The sequence below is a fragment of the Mustela nigripes genome, chromosome 12, assembly GCF_022355385.1.
Source record: "Mustela nigripes isolate SB6536 chromosome 12, MUSNIG.SB6536, whole genome shotgun sequence".
NCBI classification, from domain to species: domain Eukaryota; kingdom Metazoa; phylum Chordata; class Mammalia; order Carnivora; family Mustelidae; genus Mustela; species Mustela nigripes.
The window spans coordinates 26,854,549-26,881,496 of NC_081568.1; the positions used below are offsets into that span (position 1 = coordinate 26,854,549).

Sequence of the window (26,948 nt, forward strand, 5' to 3'; positions counted from 1 at the left end):
GGGCTCCCGTCCCCCCGACCTCCGTTCCCGACTGCTGCACACCCCAGGATTGTGACAGATTCAAACACATCTGAGGCTTGACAATAATGATCTCTCCTACCTCCTGGAACCACGTCTCTAGTCAAAGTGTCCGTTACAGGTCTACTATCCCTGGGTCTAGAACAGTGTCTCCCCAGTCTAGCTGAACATCCAAATCACCTGAGGAGATTAAAAAAAAAAGAAAAAAAAAGATTTCCAAGCCCTACTTCTGATTATGCAATCAGAATACCTGGCTCTTCCAAGAGGACTCTCCCAGGCTGACAGAATTGGCTGTGTTGCCTTATGGAATAATCCGTGGGTCCTAGGTGGGGGTGCGTGGGGGTGCGTGGGGGTGGGCGTAACTTGAAGATAGAGGAGCTTTCTGACCACTTCATTTTGGGTGGGTTATGGTAGGGAAATAGCTAAATAAAGAAAATCTAGGGGCAAACACATTTTAGCATTAAGGGCATTGCTTGCTAACCTTTGTTCCTTTGAAGTTCTTTTTTAGTTTGGTCCAGAAATTTCTAACCTGGAATTTTCATAAGGCTAAGGATGAGGGAAGGTAGTGGAGATCATATCTGTATGTGTGTGTGTGTATACGAGAGAGAGAGAGAGAGAGAGAGAGAGCGAGAGCGCGTGTGTACGCAAGCATGCTTTGTTGAGATACAATTCACGTTTTCACTTAACCCACTTGAGTGTACAGTTGAATAGTTTTGGTATGTTCCCAGGTTGTGAAGCCATAACAATAGATTCAGCATCTCCCCAAAGGAAACCCTGTATTTGTTGTAAGTTATTTTTAATACTCAAAAAAATCTAACCTTCATGATAAAGCTGTACAGGTTAATATCAAGGTTTTTTGATATAGGCTAGAATTATAGCTGATAGAGGTTGCTCATGCTTAGCTTTGATTGAGAGCTACATTATTTTTGAAGGGAAAATGGGTTAATAAACCTCATTCGTTGGATGTTGGCTTTCAGGTGAGAGGGCAACAGGGTTGTGCATCTCTGCCCTGTTCTATCCTCACCAGTTGACTTGATGTCACATGATAACTGGTGACCAGCGATGGAAGCCATGTTTCCAGGAATTACTAGGTTTTTTTTTTCTTTTTAAAGATTTTATTTATTTATTTATTTTAGAGAGCATGTGAGCAGGGGGAGGGGCAGAGGGGGAGAATCTCCAAGCAGACTCCTGCTGAGCATGAACACACCCCCCCCCCCCCCCCCCCCCCCCGTCCCCCACAGTCTCATGACCCTGAGATCATGAACTGATCTTTATTCTGCTCCTCTGGCTGAAATCAATAGTCAGATGCTTAACTGAGCTACCCAGGTGGCTCCAGTGATTTCTTCTGGATTCAGCAGGCAAATATTAGTAAACTAATATTTCTGCGCAGTGGGTAGATGTGTTTTATTCTTGGAATAAGAGTCCTTACAACTTTTCCCATATATGTGTGACCCTTCGCCCTCGGTTTGTGCTATCCTGGTTAGGCTGGTGCACAGCTGATTCACTTTCACTGCAGCTCTTTTGAACTGAGTTGTCTTGAGCAAGTGGCTGGTCCAAGGACTGCTATCAGTGTAGCCAAGATATACTGATGTCACTTGTTGTCAAGACAGGCTGTCACCTAATTTGGGATTTGGAAGTTTGGATTTGGGAATTGGGCCTGTGAGATTTCAGCAGACCCAAGGAAGTTCAGTCCCTGATTTGCCCATGGGTCTTCTTGGGGAAGAGAAGATGCCGGGGCACACAGAATCCAGCATCGTGTCAGGGGCAGCTTGCTTCCCGTTCGTCATGACTTCCAGGTGCTAGATCCTTCCATGAATAGCAGGAAAACAGTGACCTTTTACTAACTTTAATTACCCCCCGGGCTATAGTTCTTGTTTCTAAAAATTTCCAGAACCTCTTTACCCTTGACCTCTACCTCTTTCATCTGGGAGTTGTACCCATGGACCACCCAGCTATCACACACCCAGACCCATGACTCCAGGAAGACCTGCACTTCACAGCTAATATCTGCTCCTGGGAATTTTGGGAATTAAGTGCTTTATTTACTTAATCTTCTTCAAATAGGAGTTTGCATGTTCTCACTGCCATAATTAAAAAAAAAAAAAAAAAGACAAAACAAGCACATAGGAAAAAGCACAACACCCACAAAAACCCCCATGAACTCAGATAAACATCTTAACCCACCATTGTCTAAGACACTGTGTCCTATAACCGAAGGAATGCTTTGGGTGGTTCTCCCTTGGTGGGCTACACAGTTTGTGGACTCCGAAAGCCTTGGCTTCTCTTTTCTCCCTTTCCTGTTACATGGATTGGGCTCCTTGGTTATTGACTCTTTACCCAAAGGTGGAAGGAGTTGAACTCAAAGGCTGATTACTGTTTTCATGGAGAACCATGAGCCCGTGGCGGTTTGTGAGTGTCTGATTACCATGATTTCTGCTTGGATTCATCAAAAGGTGGTTTGCTATAACATGAAAAATGTCTGTTGTATAATCCTGCACTTTGACAGTTGGGTTCCCTGCCTCATCTACCTCACTTCGAGATTCTCAGACCTCACTGCGCAAAAGATACAAACAGGGAGATGCCTGGGCCCCGCTCCCTGAAGTTGTTTCCACAAGATGTGGACTAGGATTTTGCATTTAGGAAATTGTCCCCAGGGCCTTCTGATTCGGATTCATACCTACCAGCCAATAGCGAGAAGCTGTCCTGGAATTTGCACTCCGCTGTTCAGGTACCAGCCCAGCCTCTGGTTAAATGCTGGGCAATTAACAAGGTCTAATTACAGCCTGTGTGGTTTCCAAGGCAACACAGTCACGCCTGCTCAGGCTGGGAAGATGGAAAAGGACCCCAGTGAGACTGCAGTGGGGTGTGGCCTCCAGATTAATGTCATCCAAGTGCTTTATGATTATCTGGGTTTTTGCCCCATCTGTCCCAAGCCCTGTTTAATGACAGCGGCAAAACTGAAAGTAAACAATGTTAGAATACAAGCCAGAATATCGCTGGACGACTTCTGGAGGCCATGATGAGGACCCGAGGAGGGATGAGTATAGCCACTCAGTTGCTTGTATTTTTCAGTTTAGTCCAGAATAAGTTTAGTCTTTGGTCCAGAATAAGATGGTGGAGGAACAGGAGATGGCCTTGAAAGGCTTTTTGAAAATGAAAGGCCAGCTGCGATTAAACATGGAAGTGCTATTCCTTGGTGCTCTAATGGCTCGTACTGTTCAAGTTCGTCTGTTCTCACTTTGTCAGGTGAGGCTTGACGTGACATTTATTGAGCGCTTCCTGTGTGCTGGGAACTTGCACCTAGATTTTCTTGCCCTTTTGGCTTAAATGCAAAGGTTCCATGCTCTGTAATTTTCCAATTTTTGAGGGTGGAAAAGATAGTCTATACTATATTTTAGCACAGGATTCTGTGTTTTGGTTTTAGTTTTGGACTCGTAGGGCAATGGGAAAGGCAGTCCACTGAGCTCGGGTTTCCTAATGTCTCTGAGGTTCCATCACCACCTCGGGACTTAGCTTGGATCAACCGTCTTAACTTCTGAAGGGTGACAACTCCTTGCAGAATCCAGTGAAAACTGGGAACTACCTTCCCTGGGGGAAAAAAGTACATATGTATTTTTTTTTTAAATTACATTCACTTTCCAGGAGACCTCAGACCTCCTCAAGGAGGTAATTTCCTAAGAGTTTGCCAGCTCCAACTGGGAATCCTTTGGTCCCTCGAGACCTTGGGGTTGGAGGATGGGAGCCTTTTTCATTGTTTAGAGTGGCTTCCTGCAGAATGAGGTCTTTGAAGAGGGAGGTTTTGTTGTTCCTGGTATTTTTTACTAACTGCCCTGAGCGTGCATTTGGGAGGGGAAAAAAAAAAAAAAAAGAGAAGCCACGCTGAGAAAAATAAATAGGGAATGAATGGCATCTGGAATATGAACTGTTTTCCTTGTCACTCCTTACTATCGTGGCCCTTCAAAAGGAGGCGATGGAGTGATCGTACCATGAACCCTTGCGGCATGCAGCTCCTCTTGTACAGTGACGGGAAACTCATTCTACTTTTAACCTTGGGGAAGCTGACATTTAATAAAGTTTTGGTGAACTTGAGAGTGTCAGAAGGTTCTAGGGACTACAGCGAGGGGAAATAACATGTTCTTTACCACTTCTTAGCTTCTGATTCTGAACATCTTCCTAACTCAGTCCCGATGGCCCGCGGCCAAAAAGTCATCATCTCATCAGGAGGGAATATCTGTGGGGTTTATTTGGGAACCTAAAGATTTAATTTTTTTTCTTTTTTTTTTTTTCCCATTCTCTGCTTAGGTGTTGAAAAATCTCTAGAGCTTGGGAAAGCTGACTGGACTAAACATGAAGAGCTTGAAAGCCAAGTTCAGGAAGAGCGATGTAAGTAGGTGGTGACTCACCGTCTGTCGGCTCCACGCTCCCTCTCCTGGGGCAGGAGTCACAGCTCTCCACTCCCACCGTGATAAGGCCCTGAGTTAATCAGCTACAGGAACCAGAAGCGCCCTGGCCCTCAGCTCTGGGTGGCTCTTGTGAATGGCGCGCTTTGTGCTGTTTGTGTCCATAGCTTTTGAAAATGACTTCTTCAGTCCTGCAGTCTGTGCCTTGTAGAGAAAGAAACAGTCCATTCCAACATCTTAAAGAAAAGAATTGGTAAAAACCTTGGCATTTCTAAGTCCCCCAAATCTGATTCAGAATGTCCGTTTTGGAGGAAGATGGCCTGGTGAGAGTAGTTAAGGAATTACGTGTTCGCTTGGTTCATCTTTGGCTTTAAGAAGGTTTTTGTTTTTGTTTTTTCAAACTCTCTGTTAAGGTTTTTGTGGTAAAACAACAGTATCTCTTGCTGCCTGCACCTCGACTCCCCCTGAATTCCTGGGGTTCTTACTCATTCGTTATCCATCGTATAAGATTTCGGGTTGGAGGAACCAGTCCCGATGTCGGGGTATGAAATGAAGTCTCCAAGAGGAGAAACTGGAGAAAAATAGCACAACATTCTTATACACGTGCTGTCTTAATGCAAGGTCACTTCTGAAACCCCGCTGGGGCTCTGGATGCTTTGAACAGAATTGTTGAATGGGAGAAATTCATGGCAGGACATCAGATGGAAGCTAAGATATGTCAACCCTCATCCAGAGCTTGCTTGGCTCTCCTTTAAAATGAAGTAACCAGAGGTGAACCTGGATTTTTATCGTTTTGCCATGAATTCTAGGACAGGTTGACACACCCCCATTTTTGTTTTGTTTTGTTTTTTTTAAATTTTTTTAAAAAAGATTTTATTTATTTACTTGATGGACAGAGATCGCAAGTAGGCAGAGAGGCAGGCAGAGAGAGAGAGAGAAGCAGGCTCCCTGCTGAGCAGAGAGCACGATGTGGGGCTCGATCCCAGGACCCTGAGATCATGACCTGAGCTGAAGGCAGAGGCTTTAACCCACTGAGCCACCCAGGTGCCCCAACACACCCCAGTTTTTAAAATAAATGGAGGCTGTACCTTTGATGGCTAACAGGCCATAGGCGTACAGCTCCTTTTGGCTGAAGCTTATCTTTTGTGCTGATGGGGCCCAGACTAGTTAAGATGCCTGTGGGATGGTTGCAAATTTTTCTCTCACTTAGAGGTTAGAGCTAGAAAGGGATTTTAGGGAAAAATTGGGTTTTTTACCTTCGCATTCTTGAGGTAAGTTAAGTGGAGCTCAGAAAATGTGAAGTGACTTGGCCAGAGGCCTCCACTTTGCCCCTGGCCCCTGAGAGCCTTGGTCATCTGACTTCCTTAGCCTCTTGCCCCTGCTGCTCCCCTGAGAAACCCCTTCAGCCTCCCCATCTGCTGGCCCCATGATACCCAAGCCAGCAGAGCTCCTGTGGCTTTCAGTGAGGAGGGAAAAGTCAAGCAGCGGATATGGGTTTGTACGTCTTGTGACCAGGTTAACAAATGTCTTTTCCATTCTAAGGAAATTTGGGTAGCTTCCATTTATACAAGCTGAGATTATTTTAGCAAAATTTAATCCGTCTAGAGTTCCGGGATATATGAACAGGGGTGGGGGGAAATGACAAGACACATAAACGTTGGGTTTAAAAAATTAAATACTGGTGGTAGGAGGGAGAGTGTTGCTGGAATCGAGGTTTTTAAATAAAAATGGGACTATTTCCGCGATTAAGAATCCACAGTAATAACATTATTAAAAGCTGCTGGGATTTGGCAGGAAGAAGACTGTGCTTTTGGAATTTGGTGCTAAGAGAAGAAATGTTAGAGATGCAGCTTGGGCTTCTGGAGCAAAGGAGATTGTTATCATGAGGCCAGACGGTATCAAATGGCTTTTCATATTTGATCAAAATATCAAATTTGGGGTCTGTGTATCAGTTTGTTCATCAGCCATGTGATAACTAACCATGAGGAAGGACTGACCTCGGTCAGGTACAATGCAAAGCTCATTGGGTGAAATTCATTGAACCGTACATGTTAGGTATTACCATTAGACTCATTTTACAGCCGGAGAAATGGAAACCTAGGAAGGTATAGTAACTTGTCTGGATTCTCAGAGCTCTACTTTGTACCATCCATTTTTCTGCCATGGCAGCCCCATTCCAAAGCACAGGCCTCCTAAAACGAAAGTTGAATGGAGAGTTGACTTTGGAACCCGTTGACTCCAGGCAGGAGCTTGGAAGAGTGACTTTGGATCCAGTTTGGTGCCCTTCGGCAAGTCTCTTACCTTCCTGACCCTCAGGTTCCTCACCTGAAGATGGGGAAAATCATGTGAACCTTACCGAGTTGTCATGAAGGTTAAATGTGCTGATGTATGTAAAACACAAAGCCTAGGGCCTGGCATTCAGGTGATGCAGGGTAAATGCTGATTCCTTTATCTTAATCTGAAACCCCTGATAAAAAAAATAGGGTTTGTAAAGTGTCTCTGGTCTGGAGGGCAGAATAATCTGGTAACAGTTGCTGCCTCAAAGGGGGAAGCTGGGGTGAGTGGAGCAGGTAGGCTTGGTTTCCAATGTGTGTCTTGTGGTTTGAAGTTTTTGGCATATGTATATGCACATACACGTCACTTACTAAGCGAAAAACAAGTTTCAAATGATTTATATTTAGTTAAATGAGCCGAACTGGAATCTTCCTTACCGGAAGTGAGTGGTCTCTCTGAAATAACAATCCTAAACCACCAGCCATCAAATTTTCCTGCTTGTCTTTGTGTGAGGCTGAAGGGAGTAGAGGGAAGAAAGGGTTCTTTGTATTTCTGGGAGGTAGGAGAGAAGAGGGAAGCAGATCATGTTTGTGCTTTCATCAAGAGAAGGCAGGTGACCCAATGGTATGATCGCATTTCAGCCAGCCTGTTCCTGGGAGGTCTGTGGCCGATCAGTTGGAGGCCATTGAGAGCAAGGAGTGAGAAAGGACAAGAGTGGCCCAAAGGAGGCCCTCCTGGATGGCCTTAAGGTCACCGTGCCACTCCAGGACCATCATGCGTGTAGAGATTTAATCCTGGTGTCCTTCCCGGAACACTTTTGACTCAGCTGTCTACCCGGTCAAGAGCAGGTTTATGTGAGTATAACAGGGGGACGAGCCCAGCTCTCTGGGCTGTGGTTAGGGACTGTCATTGTCCCGTTGCTCTCCGTGCACACTTGGGAGCCTGCAGGAACCCACAGGAGTCAGAGAGAATTATGGAGCTCCGCGCTTGCCCTTCGGTGGATGACGTCTTTCACTTGACATGTATAACTTTATTTTGGGCATCCTTAAACTTGGGTTAGATTCTAGAGAACATAGAGGAGAAATGTGAGGTGCACCTCTTGTCTTGAAAAAACTCACAAACCAAGACAGGAGGAGAAAAAGTCCACGCAGGAAACAACCAAGGCGAAATACAAACCGGATGTGATGCAGAGAGTAAAGGGGGCCTTCCGCAGTGATGGTACAACCAGTTGTCAGATTGCAGGGTCTGGATGATGAATGCTGTCCGTTTTCGGAGGGGTTGAGTCATTGGAAATGGAGAGATTGGGGGAGCTTTACAGAGGGGGAGATTTTTCCCTTCAGGCCTCCAGGATTTGGAACATTGGCTGTGAGTGCAGGGGGAGAGGAATGCTGGGGAGGGGAGTGCTGGGGGAGCCAGCCCCAGAGCACAGTGGGGAGACTCCGTTTCAGAAACTTGCCCTTGACGTGCAAAACAGTCATACTTCCAAGAACCCAGGAGAGAGCCTGTGGCATGGCTGAGTCTTTTAATAAAAACATTATAAATTTTCACTCTCGTTTTAAAAATGGACATGCTTGACTTTTATGCTTATAAAATGAGCACAGAGTTTTAAATCCTCATTATTTATATCTTTTATGACTAGAGTTTGCAAGTGGCTTCTTTACCTCTTTAAATTTTTGCAGCCACCAGTACTCGGTTCCACATGGAAAAATGAGCTGTCATCATGAGAAATGAGGCCAAGAAGGTTGGGATTTCTCTTTGTTAAGAAAATGCTCAGGCTAAAAAAAAAAAAAAAAAAAAAAAAAAAAGAAAATGCTCAGGCTTCTGGAATTTCTTTGTCAATGCCAATTTTTGGTGCCTTGAGTGAAATGGGTGGAGCCTGAGGGATGGGAAATGGGGTTGAAAGATCTTTGTAACGAATCTTGAGAAATGCCTCTTAGACATGACTGAGGCCTTCAAAGTTTACATTGGGGGCGTGGGTTTAATTTTAGGAAAGATTTGTTCCTAATTACGTTTTTCATTGTAATAGGGAAGCAGTGGACATTCCATGGGGGTGGGGGAGGTCAAGGCAGCCAGTTCAAAATGGCTGGCTCCATGAGCTATGAAATCGGTGGCATTTCTTTAGGTAGCAGCTACTAATGATTGCAGCTTTCAGCCAAAGAAATGCACATGGCCTGTGACTCTGGAGGAACCAGACACATCCTGCTCAGACAGGAGTCTGAATTTGTTGCCTGTGTGAGAGAACTGTTCTTAGGAAGGTCGATCATCCACATCTCTGCCAAGGTGGTTTTCTTCTTTTTCTCCCCAGGGAGTTTTTGGTCATTTATAATAAGGTTTTACAGACACCCGAGTCTCCCTCCCCACCATGTATGCGCGTGTGCACGCACACACACACAGACACACACACACACACACACACACACACACACAATGGGAATATTTAAAATCCAAGTCTCTCTGTTGACTGAAGAACCTTGGCCAAATCTTTTGTAAAGCTAAGCCTCTTTTTCAGCAGACATAATGTCAAAATACAGCAGAGATGACCTTTTTGGGTGGAGGTATGAGACTCTCGTAAACTTCTGGAGAGAAATTTGATCAGGTTTGTGTCATGCTACATATTTTCCAGGTCTTGTGAGCCCTTCTGAATGGGGAATCTGCCTGCTACCCCGTTTCACCTTGTATTAATTTCCTAGGGTTGCTGTAAACACAGGCCCAGGGCCTCGAACAACTGAAATGTCTTGTCTCCCAGTTCTGGAGGCTGCAAGTCTGGGTTCAGGGTGTCAGTGGGGCTGGTTCCCGGGAGGGCTGTGAAGGCCAGTTTGTTCCAAGCCTTTCCTGGCTTCTCATGGTTTTCTGGCAATCACCGGCTCATAGACGCATCACCTGATCTCCGCCTCCCTCTTTAGACATGACCCTCCTTGGAGGCGCGTCTCTGTGTCCAGATCTCCCCTTGTTGTAGGGACACGATTCTGTGGGATTAGGTAGGGCCCGCCCTACTGACCTCAGTTTAACTTGACTCCTTACCTCTGTAAAGACCCCATCTCCAGATTGGGTCCAGTTCTGAGGTGCTTCACAACTTCAATGCATCAGTTCTGGTGGGGAGTAAGGGAAGGGGGTGGGCAGTGGAACACAATTCAACCCAAAGGATACCTCCTTGCTTCTCCATTTAAGAGAAGATTCTCTGAAGCTTTGCTGCCCCCGCCCCCCGGCATGTGTGCTTATGACTTCAGTGCCATAGTTTCTTGCAGATTATGTTCAGTGTCTAAGAGAGGGAGGCTGGAGTGTCCCGTTTTTTTTTTTTTAAATGTGCCTAATGCATAATATGCATTGCAAGAGTAAACATATGGATCGCTGACCAAGGACAACAGAAATGAGAAGAGCGCTCCTTTATTGAATGCTTGCTACATGCCAGCCACCGTACTGAGGCTTTCACCTGCTCTTTATCGTGTAATGCTTACCATACTTTTTCCAGTTAAGACCATTGTTCTAATAACATTTCACAGAGGAAGAAATGAATGTCAAGGGAAGTTAAGTAGCTTCTCCAAAGTCACATAGTTGATGAATGGCAGAGTGGTCTGAACTCTGCTTTTTCTGGCCTCCAGAGTGTGTGCTGTTGACCGCTACACACACTTGCTGACCCAGGGCATTCTCTTCCCCAAATTCCAAAGCCTGAAACAGCACGAGATGAATTCTGCTCTGTCTCCCTAAGCACGAAGACCCAGGCAATGACTTTGCATCCTGAGAATGCTGTCTGTAGTGGCAGAGCTCACCAGCGTTCGTGGCATTCCCAGGGCAGAGGAGGATCAGGGAAAACCTTGAGTTGGTTGTTTCCTGGGAGGCAAGTACATCGCAGCCTTAACTTTTAAAGCAGGAGAGAACAGATGCTACTTCTCCTCTTCTACTGGAGCTGGCAACCATGTCGATATCACAAAACCAAACCAAACATGTCAATTTCTTAAATAGAGCTTCCTTGCTGCCTACCTGGTCACAGCTGCATTCTGGCTCCCCCAGACTGTAAGTCCAGGAAATCTTGGTTAAACTTGATCTGTTCCAGATGTAGCTGGAGACGATTGTGAAACTCCAAACCTGGCCCCCAAACTTGGGGAAATCTGAGAGTCTACATAAGCAATGAATCATGTAGGTTTTTACTTCTTATCGCTGTATTCAGAATTAATTACCTAATCATTTGGAACTCTTGCTGACCTCGATGTTGTTTGGGTGACAAATTCTTGTATGTAACTTTTCCTTGGGAGTGAAATAAGAGTTGCTTCTGGATTCTTCCTGCAGTGCTTTTCTGTTGAGTTTCCACCCAGAAATCTTTGCTGCGTAGAGGTGATTATTTTCATTTATATGGCAGTCTGTGTCCGCATTAGCTAAGGGCCCAACATAGTCTATAAGATGAGGTGACTAGCCTTGACTTCCCTTTTGTTTGGGTGCCTGCCTCCTTTTAAACAAGGAAAGTCCTCACGTTGTGATCGGCTTGATGGCCCAGTTCTTAGGGTGGTTTTTATTGCATTAATGAAAAACATTTTAACTTTTTGGACAGTATTTTCCGAAAGGATTTGATTTTGATTTTCTTGGGAAGCCAAATGATCTGATGTTCTCCACCTCCTGCTTTTCCCCCTGGGCTGTCCTGTAGGCTGGGGAACGAAGAGATTTATAATGTGGGACTAGAACAAGAGACACTCTGAGGAACCCCATGTTCTCCTTGGATGGGTTTATTCTGAGATGACTTTCCCAATGCTGACAAGGTTGCTATGGCAACTTTTCAGACTGGGGCTACTTTTTTTGGTGGGCTTTTCATAGGAGTCAGTGTGAATTCATGGAGCTGTCCATTCTTGGAAGGGTTGTTTCATAACTGAAAAGCTCCAGGGTCCTTCTGTGAGATCCAGTGGACATTATTGATATGGGATAAGCTGTTATAACACAATGTCCTGAAATCCAATGAGATAGAAGTTGTTTTCCTAAAGTTTCAAGGACTCCAGAGCCAGCAGGATAGTGGTGCCCCATAGATTCATCCAGGGACCCAGAACTAATGATGTCCTTTTGCCGCCCTCCAGAGCTACACCTTACATCGCAGTAGCCAGTTGCCACATGTGGCTTGTGACCATTCAAGATGTGGCTAGTCCAAATTAAGATATGCTGTAATTGTAAAATACACACCAGACTTCAGAGGCTTAGCACCAGAAAAAGCACGTAAAATATCTCAATTTTTTTCATCATTCTACTACTGAAGTGCTCATATTCTGGACATATTAGATTAAGTAAATATTTAAGATTCATTTCATTGTTCTTTTTTATTTTTAAAATTTTTTTAAGATTTTATCTATTTGACTGAGATCACAAGTAGGCAGAATGGCAGGCAGAGAGAGGGGGAGGAAGTAGGCACCCTGCTGAGCAGAGAGTCCAACGAGGGGCTCAATCCCAGGACCCTGAGACCATGACCTGAGCCGAAGGCAGAGGCTTAACCCTCTGAGCCACCTGGGCACCCACCCTTTTTATTTTTTAAATAAGCCTCCCAGAAGCTTGAAAATCTTGCATTATAATTCTTCTGGGCAGCACTGGTCTAGGGTGTGCTGTTTCTGTTGCATATTTCTGGCTCCTTCAGACTTGGGTAGAGTGAGAAAGGAGCTTAGGCATTTTCCTTTTTAAGGGCTGTGACCCTGAAGGTTCGCACATCCTTGCCCTCGCATGGAAGCGACTGGAACTTAGTCACATGCCCTTGTCTAGCTGCAAGGGACGCAGGGAACCTCTCCTCCAGCTGGCAGCCACAAAACTGGCTAAGTCCAGAGAGGCAGGTGGAATGGACACTGGGGAAGATGAACTCAGGGCTGTGGCTGAGTTTCCTGCTTCTCCCCCGCTTTGCCCCAAAAAGATATATCGAAGTCCTACCCTCCAGTGCCTCAGAATGTGACCTTTTTGGAAATAGGATCTCTATAGAAGTAATCAACTTATTGTAAAAATGAGGTCATTAGGGTAGGCTGTAATCCAGTATGACTGGCGTCCTTCTAAAAAGCAGAGATTTAGACACAGAGACAGACGTGTACAGAGGGAAAACTGGGAAGACACTGGGAGAACACCGTGGGAATATGCAGGCAGGGATGTGGGTGTTGCTGCTTAAAGCCGGGGACTGCCAGAGATTGTGGGAAAACCACTTGAAGTGTGGAGAGAGGCATGAACAGCCCTCAGAAGGAACCAGCCCTGCGGACACCTTGATGTCTAGCCTTGGGAACGTAAGACAATATATTGCTCGTGTTCCAACCATCCGGTTGAGGTACCCCTTTGAGGCAGCCCTAGAAAATGAGTCTACTCAGCCACAAGCGCTCTCCATGGTGAACCTTGTGTGGGAGTTGGATGAGAAGGGTGTGCTGAATGTTCTTCATTTTGATTCTTTTTTACCCCAGAGGGGAATAGTGGTTGCTACTTGCCAATTCCCCATTGTCCTGTTGGTGCAAGACGCTTGCAACATGTCGTTTCAGGGAAATTAATGCCTTTTCCATGTTAGAAATGTAAACTGCCTTGAGTGCTACCAGCTGGTGACATTAGCTTATCCATCAGACTTCTTCTTTTGGGTGGGATCCTGTGTCAGGTGACCTGCCTTGATAAGCTCTGGGATTAACGGGAGCCTGATGAAGAATGCTATTTTTCAGCCAGCATTTTGGGATTGCTTCTCCAGATAGGAACTGTCCAGACCTGATCCACACCTTCCTAAGACAGTCTGGGAATGCTGTCAGCCTCCAATTACCCCGTTACAACCTCGGTTTTAGGTTACACTGAGCACGTGCATTCAGTCGGCTTGCAGTTTATGAAATGGAAAGCTGAGGATTCTCATATTGATTGATTTCCTCTACCCATCTGTGCCACTGGGAGTCTTAAAACTGTGGGGCTTAGAATTCTGAGCAGAACTTCAGATTTGTCCCCAAAGAACTTAAAATAGTGGCATTTCTGTATCCCAGGCATATAGCTTGCTTGATATATGCTACCATCGTGTTTTTCTCCGCAGCTGCAGTCCCCTCTTGATTCCTGTCTGGTTTACTTTTTATTCTTTTCTACTGCTTTTGCTTGCAAAGTCCTATCTTTTTTTTCATGGGCTTGTCCTGTTGGATATTTGAACCCAAATTCAGGCCACTCTATTTATCTATTATCCCAGTTAAAATTAATTGTGTTTGGTTAAGTCTGTTGCTCTACGTGTGTTTGCATCATTTGAAATTCTGATTCTTATAATATATATATATAAATATATATAATATATTATATATATATATAATTTTATATTTATATATTATATATAATATTATTATGTGTTTATATTATATATTTATAAATATACAAAATATAAAAATTATAAATATAAAAAATATGTATTTAAATATATATATATACATATATATTTTTTTTCCTCTATAGACTTGGTCGGCATGCCTCTTTAAGTCATTAAAGTATTGAACAGCTCTGCCTAGAGTTATATATCCAAATAATGGTGATTAAGGCATTGTCCATTTGGAAGAATGTCAGTGTGTGTGTGTGTGTGTATACTTAGTCCTATATATGTGATAATTTTTGACCTCCTTCCAAATGGACAATGCCTTAATCCATATTCTGTGGCTCTGGTTATAGCCGATCCATTGTACTATTTCTCAGTCCTATCTTCTATTTTGTCCCAGTTTTGTTTCTTATTGCCTGTGTGATCTTGGGCAAGTTATATTATCTCTCTGATCTTTGGGCTTCTTATCTGTAAACCTGGGTGATGCCAGCCCTACCCTTAGCATCATCATGAGGATGAGGATAAAATCTGTGAAGTAGTACGTTCTCAGTAAATGGTTGCTAATGTTACCAGTGACCCCAGTGTCTGGTAGCAGTGAGGTCTTCAGTGGTATGTGATGAATGGTCTCCAAAGTTAACTCTCCAGACAACCCCAGGACTCATGTGCACGAAACAGCTGTACAAGGCTTGTGTCCTTCACAACATCAGGAGTGCAGGTGATAAACACCATGGGAGTTTCACAGAGGAGGTGGATTTGGGGTTGGGCTTCTGACTGCGTAGGTTAGGATTGCCAGAGGAAACCAGTACTGGTGTGGAGGTGGGGGGTGCTAACCTAAGAGGGAGATGAACGTGGGAAAAGGACAGGATATAAAGTCAGATGACAGGAGGGATGGACTGCACAACACTGAAGGCTGGGGGTTAATGGCTGAAACGGAAGAGTGAAGCTTAATGAAGATTGCATTTTGGGCAGAAGGACAATGGGTGTTTCAAGAGACCAACCAGAAAAAAGGGCCAGGACAAGGGCCTACGCTGGGGTGGGGGCTGCTGCAGGGGTGGGGAGGAATGTGGTGCTTTGTGTGGGTGTAGATGAAGAGCGGGGAGGAAATCTGGACTCCTTTACTACACCAGGGGCCACACCCTGTTCTGGGCGTGCCAGCCAAGTGTGAGTGACCCTCATCTCCTGAGAAATCTGGTGTGGGCTTTTTTTTTTTTTTTTAAGATTTTATTTATTTATTTGACAGAGAGAGATCACAAGTAGGCAGAGAGGCAGGCAGAGAGAGAGAGAGAGGAGGAAGCAGGCTCCCTGCTGAGCAGAGAGCCCGATGCGGGACTCGATCCCAGGACCTTGAGATCATGACCCGAGCCGAAGGCAGTGGCTTAACCCACTGAGCCACCCAGGCGCCCCTGGTGTGGGCTTTTTATTGTACTTGCATTTCACTGTGCCATTTGGTGGGAAGAGATGGTAGGAAGCAAAAAAAAAAAGAATCCACTTGATTTAAAAAAAAAAAAAAAGGAGACTATTTACTTAATATTAAAATGCACTTCTGTGTCAGGGGTTATCTAAGCAATTTAACAAATTATAATTTATTCCTCTTTGTTAGTGAATGGCCATTCATTTCCCCATTTTACAGATGAGAAAACTGACCTGGTGACTTGCTGTATTAGTTCGTTAGCAAGTAGTACCAATGGATCGTCTTAAGCAATAAAGAGACTTTGTCTGGAGGCACCTGGGTGGCTCAGTGGGTTAAGCCTCTGCCCTCGCTCAGATCATGATCTCAGGGTCCTGGGATCGAGCTCCACATCTGGCTCTCTGCTCAGCAGGGAGCCTGCTTCCCTTCCTCTCTCTCCTTGCCTGCCTCTCTGCCTACTTGTGATCTCTGAGTGTCAAATAAATAAATAAAATCTTTAAAAAAAAAAAAAGAGGCTTTGCTTGCACACTTGTGGGGGAGGGACAGCTGAGATTGAGGTGTGAGGCTCGAGGGAGATGCCATTCCATGCCCTCTGCATGCTTCCGGTGGCTCGCTGGCAGGCATTGTTGTTCCCTGGCTTATGTCTGCCTTCATCTTCCCATGGTCTGTCTGTCCCAATGTCTGCTTTTGAGAAGGACAGCAGTCCTGTTGGGTTAGGAGCCCACCTTCCTCCTTCCAGAATGACTTCACCGTAAGTAATTACATCTGCCACAACCCTTGTTTCCAAACAGTTGCAAGATGTATTGGGTGAGGGTTAAGACTTAGGCAGGAATGATGGAATTCAACCCATAATTCAGTTTCTAACACTTGTCCAAATCCCAGAGGGAAAGTAGGTGGTGGTGGTGGGGAGGAACTTCCTGGGTTGCTGGGGGCAGAAACCACACCTGCCCCTCCAGGGAAGAGGGGGTTGCTGCCAGAGATTCAAACAAACAAACAAACAAACAAACAAAAAACAACCCTGATCTCAGCCAGCCAAGTGAAGCCTGTGATTGGATTTCACGGTCTCCCCTACAATTTTCCTGTGGCAACTGACAGGTGATAATCATGGGGAAACTTTGACCAAACCCTGTTCCAGTGAGGCTTGTGAGCCAGACACAGAGGATTAGCCAGAAAGCCTTTGGTGCCAGAGATAAGAGCTGGGTGGAGAACAGAGAAAGCAAAGTGGTTAGACTTGTTTTAAGGAGGGATGGGTCCATCAGAGGGGGAGGACCTCATGCAAATTGGACCCTGAGACTTAGGGTTTGTATTGTTTTCTGATGGGAAAAAAATGACAAAGGGTATGAATTAGACAAGGCTAGTTGTGGTTGTGAAGATCTGGGGCACCGATGGTAGCCCCGGGGTGGTTCCAGGGCTTGGACAGGTGTTGGGGCCTTTGACTCTGCCCTGCCAGTAGTGGGAAGTTGGGTGGTTTTGTTAAGCTCTGGTGTGGGTGAGAGTGTTCCGCGAGTTAAGCCCCACGGCTGTGGGAGTCTGTTACTATGGATTCCTGCCTTTTTGAGTGTAAAGCCCCATCTGTGTGGCTTTGAGTGGTGGGTGGCAGTCTGGGTCATGATAGGATGAGCTCACGGTCCCTGGCGTGGTCAGCGGTATCAGCGGTATCACGGAATGAATAAGAGCAACATGAGAATACCCACAGTTCATCATCACCCCTCAGTCCCCTGGCCCCTCTTCGCTCAGTACTTATTACTCTCCCCACGTCATGAACCCGAAACAGAAGGGCAGGAGGATTTTCTGCATGGGTGCCCTTGAGTATGGTTTGAATGTCCTCTTCGCGACTTTTGATTGTACTTGACACTGGCGAGTATTATTGGAGGGCCTGGCTTGTTCTGTACAACGCATTTGTGGACTTGTTTTGTGCCCAAACTGCGAAATGATTTTGTATCCCTAACTCCTTAGCTTAAATGCTTTGAGGGCTGCGCTAAGGAGACCAGTCAGGAGCTTTGGGGTAGGCTCATTAATTAACTAGCCTGTGTTCCATAGGCAAAAATTATCCAGGTTTAAATCCAGTTTACTGGCTGCCATCTGTGTCTTTGGTCGCAAGAGAGCCTGATATTATTAAGAACAGGGCTCCTTGTTACCAGAAACAGAACAGTGCTTGGGCCCTGGTTATGATGGGGCAGCTGTTTCAACCTCATTTAAAGGATGCTGGGATTCTTATTCAGTTTTTATGGGTCAGTGACTCAGTTTATGAGTCATTTTGCTAACGTTTGTCAAAAAGATTCAGGAGAGCTTACTCCTAGTTTTGAAAGAATTCTTCAGACGGTTCAAGTAAACCCTCAAGACAGAGTTCTCCCGTTTAGGCCCCAGGTAGAATGTAGTGACCGTTCCTTATCTTTGAGATTCTGATACTTTCCAGCCCCTTGTGAACCCTGCTTACACATTTCACTTTACCACAAACCTCTGTTTTGTAAACAATCCTATTGGGTTAGCCCTTGTTGCAATTTTTGGCCCGCTTAAGGGAAACTCTGTGAAGGAACTCGTGGGAAACGTGGAGTGTTTTTGTAGTATTATTTAAGAAAAAAAAAATGAAGAGTAACCCAAATTTTGCAGGAGTAGGCAAATATATTATTTTACATCCATGGAGAAGAATGTTCTAGAGTCCTTAAATGTGTTAAGCTTAAATTATGTAGCAACTGGGAAAGTGCCTATGATAAGTTAAGTGGAGAGAGATTCAAGTTACAAAATTATATGACATTATAATTACAACAAATGAGAAACAAATGCATATGGTACGTATCAACACTTCTACTCAGAGGAATACTGAGGAAATAGGAAAGGGCAAAAATATTTAGTTCTAAGGCTATTCACCAGGGCGATACTTTTACATCCATAAAAACTGGAAATCACGTATTATAATAAAGCTGCTGGCTGAGTGTCTTTTTGGAGTACATATTACAAAGCTATTAAAAACTTGCATCAGTCTATTAAAGCAGTTTCATATGTTAAGGGATAAAAGCAAGTGCTAAGCAGATTTGTGATGTTTAAAAATCTTAATATTTTTTCTCTTCCTAGGAAAATAATCCGGAAGGATATGAATAGGGATAAGTGGTCTCCAAAGGCAGATCCAAGTTTGGGGAAACCTACAGTTTATACAAAAATACACGGGACTCCTTGTTTACAAAGAAATACCAAAAGTGTGTGTGTGTGAGAGAGAGATAAGGAGAGAAGAGAGAGCGCACATGCTTCTAGGCCTTGGAAGAACCTGTACATGTGAGGGGCCCTGAGGTTTCAGCATCAGTAGCTTAAGGTAAAAAGGTCTAAAGGTTTAGGTGTACATGTTCACGTATTCTGACCTGAAAGTAAGAGGAGGGGCTACGACCGGTGACATCCAGCACCTCTCTCATCCCATCCGTTACTTTTCAGGACTAGTAAATTGCCCTAACGAGCAGATTCCTAAAGAGAATTTGTGTGGTTCTTTTCTTTTGGCTTACATACATTTATCTTTTCTATAGTTCTGTCGTTTTCCAAGTGTGATGCTGGGACCATCCGCGATCCTGGAGACATTGTTAGACGTGTACATTCCTAGGTTCATCCCAGATCTACCTCCCTGGAAGTTCTAGGAGCAGGGCCCAACCAAGCCCTCCCCACGCCCCGCCAGGAAATTCTGGTGCAAAGTGAAGATCAGGTCTAATCTGGCCCTATAGTTGTCAACTTCCCTATAGGGGACCGTCACCCGCAAAGCCTTTGCAACTGCTGATCACTAGGCTCCACCCCCAGATTCTGTGTCCTGGGAGAGAGATCTGCGAAAGAGATCTGCATTTCAGGTGAAGGGTTTATAGATCATGGCACTTTGAATAAAAATGGAGGGGTGTGCAGATGCATACTCCCATTAGTATGCTTTGTCTGTCTTTTGATCTCTCCTAGGGAGGCAGGATCCAGAATTACTTGACTCCCTGGGCTGGGTTTTGTGACAAAATCCAGGATCTCCTAAAAGTTGGTCTCTTTCATTAGTTAAGCTGAGATTCTGTGTGCTCCACTTAACTATCTCTTAACAGTGGGATAGAACAATTACATTCCTATGCTCAGACAGAAACAGTCTGAGCCGGTTTCCTATTTAGTAAAAACAAGAATTTTAGAAAAAATACCTCCCTCCTAAGGGTATTGTGAAGACTAAATAAGACAAAACTGCACAAGATACTCATTTCCCTTTCTCAGATACTTTCTATCCCCGGTTATAGAGCTCATCCGGGAAATCTGTTTCTTGAAGAACTAATATTTGTTCTTTTTCGGTATTCCGTAAGCTGGAGTTCATAAAGGTTTTGGGTAATGAGGAAATTATTTTTATCTTCCTATGGACTGACTTTGAGTTTGTTTTGTTGCCTGACTTCTATCCCGTTCTGAGAGGGCGGGACACACTAGTGTTGTCCATGCCTGTGGCCACCTACCTACACATGCGTCTGTTTAGCACTGGAAATGTAGCTTGCCTGACTGACAAAGCGATTTTTAAATTTTATTTATTTAATAAATGAACATTTTAGAATACTCACTTCAGATATTAGAACACTTGTGTGTTTTTGATATTGGGAAACTTCTTTTGTTTGGAACAACAACTTGAGTGTGTGAAATTTTTTTTTTTTTTTTTGAGGGTCAATCTCATGAACTGTAAATGCATGTCAGGTATTTCTGATAAAAATGTAGCATCGGAATTGAGATGTACTTCCTGGAAACATGCAAGATTTTGATGGCGTGTCCTGAGAAAAGAATGTAAACTATCCCATTAATCGCTTTCATGTTCATTTCATCGTGATTTCATGCTGAAAGGATAATATTTTGGTTTTATTGAGTTTTATCAAAGGTAATTAATTTCAGCTCTTTTAATTTTTTAAAATATGGCTATCAAAAAACGTAAAATGTGGCTTACATTAAATTTCTCTTGGATAGCACGGTATTAGACCCTAACAGGAGAACCAGAAATTGAAAAAAGACAGCGCTCACATCTGTAGGAATGGATGTGACTGGACACTGGTCACCTGAGCTCTTTCCCTTAACACTGCCAGCTCCTCTTCATGGTCTTGAGCCGACCAGTCAACTGAGGTTCTGCCTTGTGGGACCAGTTTGTGGCCACTTTCCTTTTTTCTTTCTATGTGTGCAAATAAGCTCTGTGTTTAAATAAGTGATATCCAGCCTTTTGCTCTCTGAACTCAAGGGACATTTGAACTGCTGGGTAAGCCACACTCATTTCAATATGGAGCATCTCAATGAAATACATTTTTTCAATGTGATTTTAGCCTGTGTGTGTGTGTGTTTGTGTGTGTGTGTGTGTGTTTTCTTCTGTTTCAGTGTTCTCGTAGCATAGGAATGTAATTGTTCTATCCCACTGTTTTTCTCCGTCCATACGAGGGAGTTACCATTCTTGGAACTCAGATTTATAACCACTTCCTTATTTTTGTTATGCCTCCTAATATACTTTTAAAAAAGGGACTTGACCTTCACATAATTCATACGTTTCCTTGAAATGTTAAATCGCCCACTTCAGCAGCCTTGGTTTTATATGACCCGTGGAATGCGTATATCTTCCCATATTAAAAGTTACTCATTAAACTGGACACAATGAGATAACTGATAAAGTAAACATAAATAGAATGTCACTTAAGGGTTTTTTTTTTCCTGGCTTTATGGGATTTTTCCCATATTTGGTGGGCCCTTACTCAAAATATCTCAGGCTGAGTAATGGATTTGAGGCTGATATTTAGACACGGTGTTGACATTTTAAAGCTGGTGCTTGAGACATGGAGTCCTGGATTTGCAGAAGGGATTTTCATTTCAGAACATCATCCCATTGGTGTTGGGCCTATTGTTGGTGATTCTGTGTCACCAAGTACCATGAAGCTCTTCACGCCTGACCTGTGTCGCTTGCTGTCTTGCTGGCTTCTGTTACAGCAGGAGTGTTTTTGTTTGCATGAAAGTCCAGGTTATCTGTGCCATCTGACGGGCCCCTCTGAATGGGCCACATGTGGCTCTTTGACCTTGAACTTTGTGCTGTGGATTCCATTTCGTGAGAAGTATCTTCTTTCCACTCCAGAAAAAACTTTCCCTCTTTTTAACAAGAGGCCCTAACTCAATCAAGACCTCCAGCTTTCACCATCCCCCATCAATTACAGCCTATTAAGACGTGATAAATATGTAAAACACTAGGCCAGAGAGGCAAAGAGGCTGGCTCAGCCTCTTGCTGTTCCTCCCGAATGGCAATGGCGTCAAGAAAGACTGGGCAGGCGGTTTTGCGGCCCTGAACAGCAGGCTATGTTTACTGATCTCGGCTCTGCAAGTCCGTACCCCTCCCTGGGTTTCCACGTGGGTAAAATAAGGTGCTCTCCGAAGTCTCATTAAGCTTTAAAGTTCTGTATTTACTGTTCAGGTCTCTTTTTGTAACCCCCTCCGCTCCCATCCATCTCTGAGTCCACTGGTAATTGCTTCTGTAATGGAGTCCGAGAGCAGTACATTTATTTTTACTGCAGTTGTGCAAAGTCCCACGGGCATCTGGAAGAGAGGATCTGCGTCTTAATTGGTGTGTGTTCAAGGCTCGCTCGGTACCTAGTTAAAGTGTATCCTCCTCTTCCTCTTGCCCATGACATTTCTTGTAATCTCTACGCAGGAAGGACAAACAGGGAGGAAAGAACGTGATCCTATTGTGTATAGTGGCTCTAATGACCTCCTTTGAAATATGCAGGTCTTTTTTCACATTTCCTTAAGCACAAAGCAGAGCTGTAGACAGGAAATCTCCGTCTCTGACCTTCTGTCAAAGGGGAAAAAAAATCAAAGCTTTGAACAAATGTCAAGAGGAGAGAAGTTGAGATAGAGGCAGGAAGAGAGAAAGCGGAAGGAAGGAAGAAAAAGGCTCTTGATGTCTTTTTGGTCTACTGTATTTATGAATTTGTTTGGTTTCTGAAGTGGAGGAAAGAAAAGTTAGCTCGTCAAGAGATTAGGTGGTATAAAATGGCTAAGCTGCCTTCTGAGTTTTACCTACATATCACTGAAGATAGAATTTAATATATTCTTTAGAACCATATTTAACAAAACAGTTATGAAAGATAATGCCAGTGTTTTTAAGAAGTCTGCAGAGTACTGACCATATATAATCATGCCAGCTGTTGAACAACTATCTTTCTACCTTTATACCAAAGCAAAAAACTTTTCTGAAATTTACTTAGAACCTATTTCAATGGTGGTGGATACCTTTGGATATAGATAATTGGATGTCTTGCCAAAATTGCAATAGTGAAAATATCAGTAGATTTTTTTTTTAAACAATAAAATTTCATGTTCTATTAAAACTATGGAGGGGTAGGATTGAATATAAATGACTATTATGTCACAGATAAAATTACATGCCTGAGAGCCTGTGTGGAGTCATTTAGTTAAAACATTGCCCATCAGATAGTGGTGGAACAATTATATAGAAATTTGATTTCTAAAGTCAACTTTCAAAGTCAATGGCTACTTAATGTCAATTTCACAAAGGATGGGTTTTCCTAGTATTTCTGAGTTAGAGGGGTATCTCTTCCCTCTATTTATAAACACACACACACAGCCTTTTACCCATATATTCTTGGGCAGTTCTTAACTCCCTCCAATAGTAGACAAAAAAGACATTCTGGCCTGGGTATTTTTAAGGCTCCTCTGAAGATTATCCTGAGCAGAAAGTGTTTAGAACCACCAATCCAGGATAAAAAGCTGTCTTGTAGGAAGGAAGCAGTGTTGTAGATCTTCCTGATCTGAGAGGCCTTATAGTAGTGCCCCTCCCCCGACCCCACATTGATGGTGAGTGGAGGAACTTGGATTTCAAACCATCCTGGAGAAAGTAAATGTAATTTAAAGCCTATGTTTACATTATTTTCAAGTGGTCTTGCATTTGCATTTCTTTTGTTCTACACTCAGCATTGTGTAGGCAAATACCAGCAGTCTTAGACCAGGGGTAAAGAATTTGACCTTGGTGAAGAAATGTATCCCCACTAAGCTGACTGTATTCATTTACTAGGGCTGAACAAAGTGCCATAAGCTGGGTGGATTCCATGCAATAGAGATTTCTTGTGTCACAGTTGGGGGGGGTAGGTCTGAAATCAAGATGTGGACAGGACTATGTTCCTCTGAAACCCGTCTTCCTCACATCCTCCTTGTGTCTTGCAGTGAGCAGCAATCTTCAGGCAGTCCGGTCTGTAGATTCCTCACTCCAGTCCTCCATCTTTGTATGGCTGACTTCCCTCCATACGTGTCTCTCTGTCCAGATTTCCCCTGTAAGGACAGCAGTCTTTGGAATGATGCCTACCCTGCTGACCTCGTTTTAACTTCCTCTGCAAAGATCCTATTTCCATGTAAGGTCATCTTCTGTGGTCTTGAAGTTTAGGACTTTCTATCTTTTTTTGGAGAAAATTCAAAACATAACACCAGTAGGTGAAAGACAGTCTCTCTTGAATATGTTTCATGTTTTGATTCGTTACATTCCGAGGGTTTAATTCTTCACTTATAAAGAAACCTCAAACCATAGTTTGAAATCTCCCATGGAAAGGTCATGCCAGATATAAATGGTTTCTGATATAATTAAACACCACCCCAACCCCCCACCCCAGCACACACCAGATTTTCTCAGTTTTAGCCTGGGTGTGAGAGCAAATGAAATCAAAACCCCCTGCCGTCCTAGAGTTCATCCATCACATTTGTCCTGAGGTCCCCCTTGGTTTCAGAACTGCTAAGATGGTTGGAGTAGAAAGTAACTAACATGTCCTCAGTATCTTTGTTTGGAGGAAGGATGTCACAATGGACAGGGGAAACAGTACAAAACGGTTGACTTCTAAATGTTACCAAGGGCACTGTACCTTTCCATCTATAGCTTTCATCTTGAGTTCTCAAAGAGAAACCTTTCTATTCATAAGCTAAAGGCCCTCAGTCAATTTCAGGCCACCCTGCTGGAGTGCTGCCTGACACACTGTGGGCGCTAAGGAGCCTGAGAGACTCTAAAATTTGTCACACTCATGTCCTAGTCGATAAAGTAAGACTGAAAAATTGGAAAACAATCCTCCTAAAGCTTTCGGTAAGGAAATGGGCTGTTTTTATGTGATCTCATTTTTCGTGTAACAGATCTGGCTGGCGAAAGCACTTGGTTGCTTGATTCATAATTGCTTTTGTAATTTCTTTATGGTGAGACACCGTTGGTCTCTGTCCCAGGGAGTAGGCCCTCATAGGCCTCACTATGAGAAAGAACATCTACGTCTCTTGCTGCTCTAGGGTGGACGGACTGCTTCCGAGGCCCCAAAGCTCAGGAATTTGCAGAGACTGCCCAGTTGGTTGGAAGATTAGATTTCATTGTTTCCCATACTTGCTTGATGATAAGAATCACCTAGGGTGCTTGCTAAAAACAGGGAACCCCAGGTCCTCTCCCTAGAGATTCTGGTTCAGTAGGTCTGGGTGGAGCCTGGGAATCTATATTTGAGTGAGGGTCTCCTCTCCCACCCCTTCACCACCCATTGCTTGCGGGTGATTCTTATCAATGAATGAGCTTGAGAAACATGGGATGAAAGGGCATCTGACCAGTGTTTGAAGGTAGTAGGATTCTAATATCTTTTTCCTTATGGTAGAGATTGCTAGTAGGCTACCCGATATATTTTCTACTTTTCTTTCTTAGTAATAGGACTCCATTAAAAAAATTGGGGATGCAGCGTACTCAACTAAAAGACCATATTTTGCAGCATTCTCTGAGCTGGTTTTGGCTGTGTGACCAGGTTCTGGTCAATGAGATATGACATGGATTGGAGAAAGGCTCCACAAGGGTATCTTATCTTTCTGCTGAAAGCTATATGTTTTTTGCCTAATCCATCATCTTTTTCTCTAAACCCCCACCCCACCCCTTACCCTGCTTCTTGGAATGAATACTTGATGGTTAGCATTCCAGCTGCCATTTTGGACCTTGAGGTGATCTTAAAGATGGAAGCCTTGTATTAGGTTGGTGGAACAGTTAAAGAGAGCCCCAATCTCAGATGTCCTTGGAGCTGTCCTATCAGGTCTGGGCTCCTCTCAGACTCTGTTTGTATATTTATACTCAGTTTATACTTCTGTCTTGTTTAAGCCACTATTATTTTGGGTTTTCTTTCATATGCAGTCAAACCTAATCCTTATTGATATAGCCCTAAGTGTGGAACTTTGAGTTTCCTTCAAGCTAAAGTCTTATTAATCAAGTGGCCTTTGTGTCTTCAAGGTAGATTTCCTGACCCTAAAACCTACCTTCCTTACCCCAAGAGTACGATTTGGAATTTATACTTACGGACCCTCTCAGTTCTAAAAGACTGGAACAAGTCCCTTGAAGGGAAGAAGACACCTTGTATCTTTAGTGTCTCACAGGATTAAAGAAAAGGAATTTTCAGTTGATCTCATGCATGAACAAAGGAATGTTGAGTGAGAAGTAGAGGGGATTGGAGGAAAGGAAGACTGAGATTTTTCCCTTCCTTATAATTTTCCTGCATATGAGTCTGGTTATTGAGGGAGAGCAGTTATAATAATGTATTGAAAGTATGCTATAAAATATAAACCATAAAACATCTTATGTATGTTATTCACTGGCACTTAGTTATACATAGATGTTGCCTCAGATGCTTTAGGTTGATTTCTCCAAGTGGCACTGCTAGATGTTAACAGATGTATCAGCGGGAGAAGTTTCCTTGTGTCAAGTAAGTTTCCAAATGTTCTGTTTCGATTTCTTTATTACAGGACTGCTCAGTCTCCATGAGGCTTTAATGTACACTGTAAATCTCTAAGAAAAGAGTGTATGTGGGGGGAGAGGTTGTGTGTGTGTGTGTGTGGTGGGGGGTGATATGATAATATTTTTTACTATAAAACCCTGGAGTACGTACCTTGAGGAAGAGAACAACCTTGGAGAAATGCAACTTTATTGGGGGAGATCACACAAATATTATAAGAACACATATTTAGTACCTTCGATGCAAGGTCCATATGTGAAAAGTGAGACATGGTCTTTGCCTTCCAAGAACCTGTACTTTTCACTGGGGATATGGGATATCTGCATGTGGAAGAGTTAATATTCAGGGCAGTATCGAAGTGCTGCATAAGTGATACAAGATACATGCTTTAGAGGTTCAGAGGAAAGCATCATCTTTGCAAAGTGGCTTTTCAGATAAATCAAAGAAGCATTTTCTGAGCACTTCCTGAGGACTCTGAGAGATGCCAGGGTGAGCAAGTCACAGTGTCTTTCTTCTGAGACCTACAATGCAGGTGGTGACGGAGGTAGGTCAGGATGAGGGAAATGATAACAGGGAATGAGATTGGAGAACAAGGCAGTGGTGAAGGGGTTCCAAGAAGATAACTCCTACCCAAAAGAAGGGTTAGGAAGGGGAAGGGCAGACTCACTCAAAGGAAGGATCTTGCCAGATGGGCAGAATTCCCAGAGAGGTGGGACTGAGATCATTCTTTTTAAATTTTTTTTTTTAAGATTTTCTTTATTTATTTGACAGAAAGAGATCACAAGTAGGCAGAGAGGCAGCCAGGGGTTGGGGGGAAGCAGGCTCCCTGCTGAGCAGAGAGC

The 26,948-nt window shown here is 43.7% G+C and overlaps 1 protein-coding gene across 2 annotated transcripts in view; it reads left to right on the forward strand.

The window, feature by feature from the left end:
- Positions 1 to 26,948, forward strand: part of RAI14 (retinoic acid induced 14) — a 143,865-nt gene that overhangs the window by 21,511 nt on the left and 95,406 nt on the right. For both annotated transcript variants that reach the window (XM_059416980.1, XM_059416979.1), the window contains exon 2: positions 4,321 to 4,401. In XM_059416980.1, coding sequence (XP_059272963.1) covers positions 4,366 to 4,401 — 36 coding nt within the window. In that variant the 5' untranslated portion in view covers positions 4,321 to 4,365. The remainder of the gene's footprint in view (positions 1 to 4,320; positions 4,402 to 26,948) is intronic.